The sequence below is a fragment of the Limulus polyphemus genome, unplaced genomic scaffold, assembly GCF_000517525.1.
Source record: "Limulus polyphemus unplaced genomic scaffold, Limulus_polyphemus-2.1.2 Scaffold463, whole genome shotgun sequence".
NCBI lineage: Eukaryota > Metazoa > Arthropoda > Merostomata > Xiphosura > Limulidae > Limulus > Limulus polyphemus.
In genome coordinates, this window is record NW_013666073.1 from 471,592 (window position 1) to 482,687 (window position 11,096).

An 11,096-nucleotide genomic window follows, 5' to 3' on the forward strand; every position below is an offset into this window, starting at 1 on the left:
TAACGAATAGAGTAGTATATATATATATATATATATATATATACACACACACACGCACACACAAGCATACATATATCTATAATATATACATACATATATATACACACACAAAAGTGTTTTAAAACTATTAAACCCTGCTGTTGTGGTATTACCATGTATAATGATTTGATGTCTATCCTAAATAAAAGGACTGAGTCTTATTTGGGGTTAAAAGTAATTGTGTTGAAGAATCTAAGGGCATGATAAGTATCCTTAATATAAGTAGGAAGTGAGTGGATGAGGGGAGCCATTATGGAATCTAAACAACTGGAGACAAGTTCAGTTGGAGCATTACAGGTAGAACAATGGGTTTACCAGGGTTGGTAGGTTTATGAATTTTAGGCACTAAATAGAAAACACCAGGTTTAGAGTCAGAAATTGGTAATATTAAATTTCTACCAGACATGGGTATTCCTCAGCAGCTGTTAGTTTGTTGACAGTGTTGGTGATGACCATGATATTTTGGTAGTGGGTTGTCCTGAAGTGGTTTGTACGATAGTAAATCACTCAAATGACATGACGCTTACTAAAGATAAAGTTCCTTACAGCATATAACCACATAGTAGCCTTAAAACACCCACCTGAACAGACACAAATTGTATTGTAGGTAGCTATCCTTGTAATAGAAAATGCTGTAAAACGTGTTCTTACAATGACTCAAGAACATTCGTGCAGGGTCCCAAGTTGTGTTTTTACATTAAGGATCAATATAACTGCACATCAAAATGCATCATATATTCTATTGTTTGCTCATGTTGTGGAAAATTATACATAGGAGAAACAAGTAGATTATTAGCAGAAGGTACCAGAGAACATCTTGGAGACATAATAAATTGCAATGCAGATAAACCAGTGGCCCGACACTTCAACTTGCACAACCATTTTAAAATACTTGTTTAGAAGAAGGCCCCTACAAATAAACATAACCACGAATTGCAAGAAAACAAAAGAATATTTGACCTGGGAACTATCCACCTCAATGGGATAAATGAACGTTTTATCTTTTTGTAATATTTCTCACTTTAGTTTTATCCTTTCTTAAAAGGTTTTATACAGTAAATTATGTGATGTATCTATTTTTTTCTTGTAACTTTTGTCAACCAATTCTGTATTTACTTTTACCAAATTCCACTTCTAGATTTTTACTTCTTTTAAAACAATAATGCATATATAATCATTTATGTGTGTGTTTGTGTACCTGCATATGCATTTGTGTGTATATAACTTTCTGTTGTTTCAAACAATTGTAAACATTGTTATACATGTTTCTTTGTTACATTGTCATGCGACCTTCAATTTAGAATGTTTTCGTTTACAGATTTACTGTTCAATTAGTGATACCTGAAGTCTAAAGACAGGATTTCCTCTGGCTTTTCATTTTTTTTTGCCATAGAATCCACACTTTATCCTCCCCTTCATGTACAGATACATTGATAACACTGTTGCTGGTTTACTTTTACCAAAAACATAGACTTTCTTTGAACACACGAATTCCATTCACCCTAACATTATATTCACCATTGAACATGAAAATATCAAATAGCTATTTTTTCTTATTCTTGTCATTATTAGATCCGACACACAGTTCAAAACCAAAATTTACCAAAAAAATCACTCCCACAGGCCTCTACATCCCCTGGAATTCTCCCCACGAATCCAAACAAAAACTTAATATGCTAAAAAACTTCTTACACACAGCTCTAATCTTTGCTCAACTGACTAAACAGATGAAGAAATCAAATTTATAAAGCATTCCTTCATTCACACTAACAAATTTCCACTAATAATTGTCAAAAAATTTACACACAACCACCAGAACAAAAACCTCAAACTTAACTTTCAAACTAAATTGACAATAATACACCAAACAAAAAACACAATGTTACACTGCAGTTTACCATTTATCCCTGAAATCATTTCAAAAATAATCGACACTTGGAAAAAAACCTTGCCATTAAACATAAAATTCCTGTTGACTTAAAATTCAGTCAAAAACCTAGCCCAAAACTAAAATCATTACTAAATAAAACTTACATAGAATCGCACAATACCAACATGATTTATAAAATAACTTGCAGTAACTGTCCAGAATTCTACATTGGAGAAACAGGAAGAAAATTGGAAACTAGATTCACCGAACGTAATAAAAAACCCTCCCATGTTTACCACCATTGCAACTCAAAAAAACCACAGTATATCTATCCAAAACACTGTAATTTTAAACAATAAACCAAACATCAACAAATGCAGAATAATGGAAACTATCTTAATTTAACAAAACAGCCCTATTCTAAACCAACACTCCAGGTTACCAAGATGTCTTTACTAAACTGTTAAGCAATCTTTGGTCATGTGATCTCTTTGTTCCATGCTGTATATATATTTGTGTGTCTCTGTAAACTACTATTACCTGATGATGAAACAATCTTATTGAAATGTTGTACTTTTATAATAAAATTTTCTTCATTACCCATCCAAACTGTTTCCAAACTTTTAAATAAGTTTACTGTTTAATATGATAGGTGACTACCATGACTTGAATCTTTTTTGAATATTGTTTTTATGTTTATCTTATTCAAACAATGTATATAAATACATTCTTTAACTGGCTACATAATTTTTTCTAATTGTAATGGTGATGTGTTTGAAATAAAAACATTATTTCCCTTATTGGTTTTAATAAAACCTTTCAGTTATTTGATTTATAGAAGATCATTGTGGAATTACTGTGTATTTTAAAAACAAATTCATTGGTGACTGTGCGGTAGAATTCAGTAAAGAGTATCAGTTAATTTATAAAGTAGGAAATGCCCAGATTATCTTTCAAAAAAGTTATGGCAAAAGCAAAGCACTTTTTAAACAAAAAATGTGTTTTTCATGAAATGTATAAATGGTAACTTTCAGTCTATTATATAAAACCAAGGGTATTCTTTGATAGATAGTTTAGGCAGAGTATTCATATTGAGTTGACTGAAATGGGTGGCAACTGCCTATTAAAGAAACACTTGTAGAAATATATGATGACTATACAATCTACTTAGGCAGCTCAAGCATAGAGGACAATGTTTTGAGGTCAGTTTATGCAAGCTACTGGAGGCCTTGTATGGTATCCAGATGGATTGAGATAGGCATGCTTTAATTGGTGGTTTGTTTCTGGTCATGATTAGTGGTGATGATGATTTGATTTTATTTAGTGAACAATAAAAACAACTCATGTTTACAAACATTGCAACTCAAGTAAACACACCATAATTTTAAACAATCTCTAGTCATGTGACTTTTTTATTTCATAACAGATGGTTAGGCTGAAGCTTTATATTTTTCATACTCAAGTCATCTTTTTAATATGCTTAAAGTCTGCAGAGTGACATTTCACACATCTACCAGTGATGATTATGCACATGTTGGCAAACTCAGAAAAAAAAAAATTGTTTGTAAATACCTGGAAAATTTTAGTACTGGCAAAAATTTTATCCCACCAGTGTAGAGTTCTTTTAGATAATTCATTGATAAATAAAAAACATAAAAGGAGAAAAGATTTTCTATAAAAATTATTACTCTAATAATATGTTGTTTGTTTTTCTCAGATATTTTCTGCTGTAGTTTTCAATTTTCCTGGACAAACTAAAGCTACACGAAGTAAAGCAATAAAAAATGTGAGGCGTCATGCCTGTTCTTCCCTTGTGAAGATTTGTAAACAGCATCCTAAGCTTCTCCTGGTAAGTTTGTGCTTGAAAACTAACCCTTCATGTAATACCCAACCTTTCTAAATTGTATTTAACTTAGTTGTTCTGAATAACAAAATGGTAAGTTTAGTTTATATGTTTTTTTATGCCAGTAAAAGTGATCAATATTTGAATTAAATGAAAAACATCCATATAGCACTTTAACAAAAAGGTATATGTGGGTTATTTTGAGTAGAAGTTAGCATAAAAGATATGTATTTACCTTGATTGGAGCTATACTACTTAACCTAAAATTTACCTGTGTCATATTATTATGATATATGTGATTGTGTTTTTCATGAATTAATGTTCTGTTGTCTTTCCATAGCCAGCATTTCAGCAGATGTACACTCAAGTAAAAAACCTCTGTCAAGATCCTGATCAGCTTTCACAACTGGAGAAATGTACTTTGTTAGAAGCTCTTGTTCTGATCAGGTGTGTTGAGTATTAATATGTATAAAAATTGGATAAGAATTATGGAGTGATTGCAAGAAGACTGCTTTTTTGTAAAAGAAAATCATAAAACCTGTAGTTGTGATTGTAAATGTTTACTTTGTGTTGGTAGATTTATATGCAAGTGCTTTAAATTTAAAGTCATTCTGTAAATATTTAGTTATAATAGTTTATGCTATGATTTATACTATAACTTTAAGGATTATTATTTAATAAGGATGGCAAAGAAATGGGATTGAAAAGCTTATTTTAAAATCTTTCCTATATGAAGCTTTGCATTTCCTTGCACTGAAAAAGCAGTGAAGAGGCTAAAATGAACACTTTGGTGTTCAATGTTTTTATTTGTTAATTTTTTTCACTGGTGTATTATAGACTTGATTACTATATAAATCATGGTGATCAAATCTTGAACAGGTACCATTAAACATATAGAGATGAGAATTGGCCACCACTTGGCTGATTTCTTCCATTACTACTGTCACACTGGCCATTCACATAATTCATTCATATCAAATCAGAAAAATGTTGGGGGATTGCTTGGGCTGGAGACAAAATACTAGTGCTAGTAAGTTTGATCTGAGACTGCCTTGTCTGCTTTGATGTCTAATCCTAAACTGAAATTGATAGGTGAGTCTCCTTTCAACTGGCTGTGTGATATTTTTAGATGAAACTAATTTTCCCCAAGAGTGAATAAGATAGGTTCACTAAATAATGGAATATTTAATCTGGAAATATTGTTAAGTAATTCTGAATTTCTCTGAAACTAACTAAGTATATGCAAAAAATGAGACTGAACATAAATTTAAATGCACAGTGAAAATAGTATTTATTTCCAACACAAAACAACAGTGCAGGTATTGTTTAAGCACAAATGACAATCACCTTTACTGAAGAGTTACAGCTGTTGAATTCTTTTTGAATCCCAATAGTTTGAAAGATAAGATGATTTGAATTGTGTAAGATGATCATGACTTAAAACTATTCCCTGAAGTAACTTAAGTCTGGGAAAATATTATATTATATTCTTAAATCTATAATATCACACTTGTCCAAGGTGACTAGTATTACCTAGGTGATTGTTCATTCTCATTAGAAAATAAGGGAGGATGTAACATTAAGATATCACCTTATTTGTCAATATAGAAAACTGCTATCAATCTTATCATATTAAGGACAACTTTACAGTTTTCTTCCCCATGAGCAGACAAGGTGTTACTTCTGGTGAATGAACAGAATAATAGGTAGCTAGAGCTAAAGGAATATGACTTTCTTGACCAACATGTTATGTGGAAATTGTACTTACATTAGAAAACACGTGGTGGACCTACATATTACAGTTGATTGATGGACAACAGACCAATCACAAAATGTCTTGAAGCTGAAAATGTCTGAATATGTAAGAAGTGCACAAACTTTTAAAAGTGTAATGGTGAATGACTAAAAAAATTCAGCTTACAGGTGGGCTTTAAATCTTTTAACAATCCATCTTGAATATTATGCAACTTTCACTCATTACATAGAATAGACGTTTTTCTTTAATCAGGCATTATTTTTATGTGTGAAATCATTTAGATTGAATCTAAATTGGACATGATTTGATGAAAGTTGGTGGGGAAGCAGGTATATGACAAAATTTTCAAAATTGTTTTCAGTAATTAATGACTTTTTTTTTGTTAAAAATCATATTAAAACTTATTCAATGTGATGGGAGGGTGAAATTGTGGAACTAGGGAATTTCAGACACAAAAAATCAGTCAACACCTATGTAATTTTGCTTTTTGATTTTGTTTTTCAGGAAAATGAATGAAGTATTCATATCTATCTTTTAAAGGACTCAATTTATAAATGATTAGTTAGTAATCTGCTATAGTGGAAACTAATTTGTACAAGTATTTCCTCGTTAATTCATGAAATGACTAATTTGTTTTTAACTGGTCTATTAATTGTAATTTTTATGTTGTATCTGTCTTAATATTTAATGAAATTACTAGTTTGTGTTAATTGGTGTGTAATTTTTATTATTGTAACATGAGTTAAAGTAACAAAAGTCAAATGTTTACTGATCATTCTATCAGTAAATAAGGTGTATACTTAATGTTCCAAGATGGCCTACAGAACACCAGGGAGCATCTAGACCTTTGGCCAGCTAAAAAATGTCATTTCCTGTTCTTATCCCTAAAAATAGCATTGTTTCTGTTTTGTATTTGTAGCATTTGCTGCTGATCTCTGAAGCTGTGTTCAAAGAGTTGGTTTCATTTGAAACTTAACATAATTCTACAAAATATCTTGTGGAGGAGGTTTTTATTAATTTAATTGTGTTGTTAAGTAACATCATAAGCACATCTTTATTCTTTAACAAGAAAAATGTTCAGTAAAGTAGCAAGCACTAAAATAGCTACTGTTGTGCTGTCAAAGAAGCTCATTTTTATAATCCACAAAGCCCTCTGATGCTATTGAACCAAAAATAAATTTGTCAAAATGTGTTTCTTGAGGAAAATGTATATTTATTCTATAAATTTAATGGCAAACAAAATCAAGTATAGAATAAGTAACAGGGTGAGTTTGGAAGCTCAAATTTTGTAGTCAAACTAATAAATGACTTAGATTAGCCTCTTTCATGTTCTGTTTTTAGTACAACTTTACTGTAGTCTAGATCTAATTCAGTTTTGTCTGTCCTATAGTCACTGCCTGAATAAACTCAAGATCTATTTTTCCCTCCCATTTCACATTTATCCACAATGCTCATTTATTATAATCCCACTTGTGAGTATATTCACTATCTATGTCTTTGGACAAATGAATTGTCTCTTTGTTCATCATCTGCATCTTTGAATAGATGCATTATCTCTTTGTTGCTCATCATCACTATGTTTGGACAGATTCATTAGCTCTTTTTTCTCCATCTCTGTCTCTATACAGATGCATTATCTGTTTTAGTTAATCTGTTTAGGATTTAAACTCCCTTCTCTTTTATGTTACAGTAATGAGTTCCACAACTACAATCAGCAACTGGATTTCTTGAAGGAAATCTTTAATCCTGTATCTTCCATCTGGCTGAGTTCTGAGCTACAAGAGTAAGAAAATCCTATTATGTTACAAACTGCACCAGAACAAATTTTTGATAACTATATAATTTCTTTTACTGGTAAACATACTTACAGTAGTGTATTTTGAAGTAAAAATAACTGTACCATACATCAAGGTTTGTAATGAGTAAATTCTTACCAAGCAAATATCAAAATAAAGAAGTTCAAATATCAAAAGCTTTCTCATTGTATGTTTTAAATTTTTTTGGAATATAATAAAAAAATTACAAGCATAATATATACATAATGATGCACAAAAAAATGTATAGAATACTTTTTTTTTAAGAAATCGTGTGACTTTAGCTCAGCACATTGTTATCTCAAGGTACCATACTGCTCAAACAATTGACAAACTTATCTGCTCACTATTTAAAATTTAAATAATATTTTGTATGTCCCCAGTGAGCTGTTGATGTAAAACTTAGACTGTTGCATCTTCATTTTGCATCAATATACATTTATATTATTTTTAATATGATTGCTTTTAACTTTTAGATCTGTTTTAGTTATGACTACTCAGGAACTATAGCATAATTATTGCATAGCTTATAGTGTTGTTATATTTATTTATCTGCATAATATGCTATTGACACAAGTACTCAAGTTTATAAACACTATTTTTTTTTGGTTCATGCAAGATTCTTACATTATCAAACGTAAAACTTGTTAACCCTATCACCATTAGTATTCTTTACCATGCATGACACAAAGTTTTAGTGTCTTACATTTAAACTTTTATTAAACTACTTTTTGTTTGTGGTACCAATTAGCATAACATAAAATCTTAGCTAATAATTCATATTTTAATAGTATGCAAGTTTTAAGTTCTTAATTCTATAAGGCAATATTTAAAAAAATCCCAAATTTCCCCTAGTGTGACATACATGACACATTTTCTCTAGGTATCTTCTCTCTATTTTATCCACCACCCCTCCAAAATGTACAAAATTAAACGTAAATTACTCACTATAAAATCGTCATTGCTCAGACAAACCATAATTTGTATAGACTTCAATTTTGTTTAGTTACAGAGCTATCAAATAGAAAATCAGATCCCACCTGTCATTCTCTCTTTCAGGATTCATTAATAGTTCTCTCTTATGTTTAATTATATATTACCTATAAACAACAGAAAGTCAAGATTATCATCTATCAAATGACATATCGTATAACTTTGTGTTCTGAACAAATAAGAGCCAATTTCTTTCAGAGTACAAGCTTAATTCCCATGGGAAAGTTAATGACTAGCTTGGATAAATTTGTAATGCCTCTTGTCGCATAGTCAGAAAGCCAAACAGTTTTGAGAGTTAGGGGAAATTGTATACTTTTTGCATAGTCTATGTTCTTTGGTGCATTATTTAATTAAATAAAAATTATCTAGTGCATTACTATGATTAGTAAGGGTTAACTCTCATCGAGAGTCGACAGCAAGAAAAAAGAAGATTTGTGTAAGTACTTTATTCCTTGTTTTTTGTGTTTATTCTTTAATTATTTTATATAAAAGCAACTAAAATGTAAAAATATGAATCTCTTTAGGTTAGTTAAGGGTAGATTAGGTAAATTAAATAATAATTTAATAAAAATGTTTCACGAAGCACGCATGTGAACAGCTCATGGGTAATGTTATTTGAGAGCTTAATGTGACCTCCACGTTTCCCAAGTGATTTACAACTTATAATGGCATGAATAGTAGTTAGACACTGTTCAAAGGGCAATAAAACAATAAAATTGAATCATAAATAGATGTATACTGTTACCAGTTTAAAGCTACTTAGGATAAACAAATATAGTGTCATGTTATAATTTGAAGTCATTCTAGAAAGAAAAAATGGGTAATTTAGATTTATTTATTTATTTTTTGGGTGGTTATGAGGTCGGTCAAATTGACCAACATTATGTTGAGTTAAAGTAGAGAAAATAATGATAAAATATAAAGTTTTACTGAAAACAAACCTTTGAAATGTATTTAGGAAGTTTTAGAGATTACACAAATCAAATCTGATATTTTTGAGATGAAGGAAAGTATTTTTAATCTTAACATGAAAATCAATTTGCACATGGACAATTCAAAACAAATACTTGATATATTCTTAGACAAATCTTTTTTATTTTATTTAAAATACTTCACAAAAAAAAAATTTTTTGCATGTGAAAGACTTGTAATGTTTACTGAAAATTGCCAAATTTTTTAAACATATACATAATGTATTAAAAGTTAGTAATATCAAATCTGTAAAGACTTTATACAAGTACAAAGACGTCACATGGTCGGTCAGATCAACCAAGCCCATTTTGAGAGAGTTAATCTTATCCTTTTCTTCCTAGCCAAGTTTCCAGCCTTTTTCTTCTCCTATCACCTCTCCTACTGGTATTGGCTGCCATACACCTCCTTTTTGAGGCGTCCATCTATTTCTTGAGGATTTTATACCTTCCTCCTCTTTACCTACATGTTGGGGCAATTGCCATCTTCGACTCTTTCTCTACACATGTGCCTTCTTTGTTTTTGGGATCTTCTGGGGTGGGATACTGTCTTGCACCAAGTTTGCTTCCCTTCCACTTCTAATTGGGACTTACAGCCCTTTTTTTTTGGGGGGGGGGTTACTCCTGTGACTTTAGCATCACATGGGGTATCTGTATTGCTACATTCAATTTTTTTTCTTTTTTGTTTGCTTGTTTGTTTCTCTGGCCCTTGCATTCTTTATTCATGTTCCATATCTGGCACCTTCCTGTCATTTACATGTCCCACTTTCAAAGAGTTCCTCCATTAGTCATATATTCTCCATGCAGATTAAGAGTTCTCTGATCAATCTATCCCACCTCAATCACTTCTTGATTCTTTCCCATTTCACTATATTGTCTTTTATCACACTCTGGTGGGCTTTTTCCCCAGGAGTGAGGATGTCCACAGTAAGTGTTCTTATTTTTCGTCCCCCGCTGCACTGTCTTAAGTTTGTTCACCATGGAGCTTGGTACTAGTTTCATACCTTGCCCTTTGAGCTTGTTTTAGATATGTATGTCTTTGTCTCTGGTTTCTCATCCACTTGCCTTGGCTGGTGATGCCTTCAGACAGGATTGGGACATGCTTATTCCTTTCTTTTCCCATTCCATTCATCATCATTCTTGGGTGATTTCATTCATTCATTTTTGCCACTCTGTGTTCAGGTCTTTCTGATTGCTCCTTTCTGGACAATACAGATCTGGTTTTCTCAGCTTCTTCAGCTTAATCTATCTTTTTTGTTCTGAATTGATTTTTCCTGCTCTCTACTTTGGCGGCTCATGGGCCATGTTTTTCTTTGTTTACATTTCCTTCTAGCTCCCACCTTTAATCCCTGTTGGATTTGGTTGGCTTTCTTTGTCCTCTACCTACTTTTTGTTGCTTTATTGCCATCAAGGCTTCTTTCTGTTTGTTACTTTTCCTGCTGTTTCATTCCCTGTCTCCACTCCACTGTTTGTGACTTTTTTTTTTCTCTCTTACCCTTTGGATTTGCCTTTTGATTCAGTTGGCCTTTTCTTCCTTATCTCTTTTTTCCCCCATAATCAATTCCTGGTGTCTTTATTCTGATTAGGTACCTTCCCTTTTACCTATATGCCACCTTCATCATACGTTGGAGGTATTTCTTCTGTCGACCACTAGGACTACACTTCCTACGTGTATCTCCCATTATCTGCTTCTGGTAGTAGATTCTTACTTGTTGGGGTATTGTTTTCCACCTGTCCCTATCCTTCACTCTTCGGTGAGACTGTGACTATGGTAAGGTACCTTTATATATATATATATATATATATATATATA

At 31.6% G+C, this 11,096-nt stretch overlaps 1 protein-coding gene across 2 annotated transcripts in view; it reads left to right on the plus strand.

Annotated features, from left to right (window-relative positions):
- Window positions 1-11,096, plus strand: part of LOC106458435 (exportin-5-like) — a 137,640-nt gene that overhangs the window by 73,459 nt on the left and 53,085 nt on the right. For both annotated transcript variants that reach the window (XR_002610372.1, XM_013917949.2), the window contains exons 17-19: window positions 3,627-3,758; window positions 4,093-4,199; window positions 7,199-7,291. Coding sequence is in view for 1 of the 2 variants with exons in the window: in XM_013917949.2 (XP_013773403.1) it covers window positions 3,627-3,758; window positions 4,093-4,199; window positions 7,199-7,291 (332 nt within the window). In the remaining variant the exon portion in view is untranslated. The remainder of the gene's footprint in view (window positions 1-3,626; window positions 3,759-4,092; window positions 4,200-7,198; window positions 7,292-11,096) is intronic.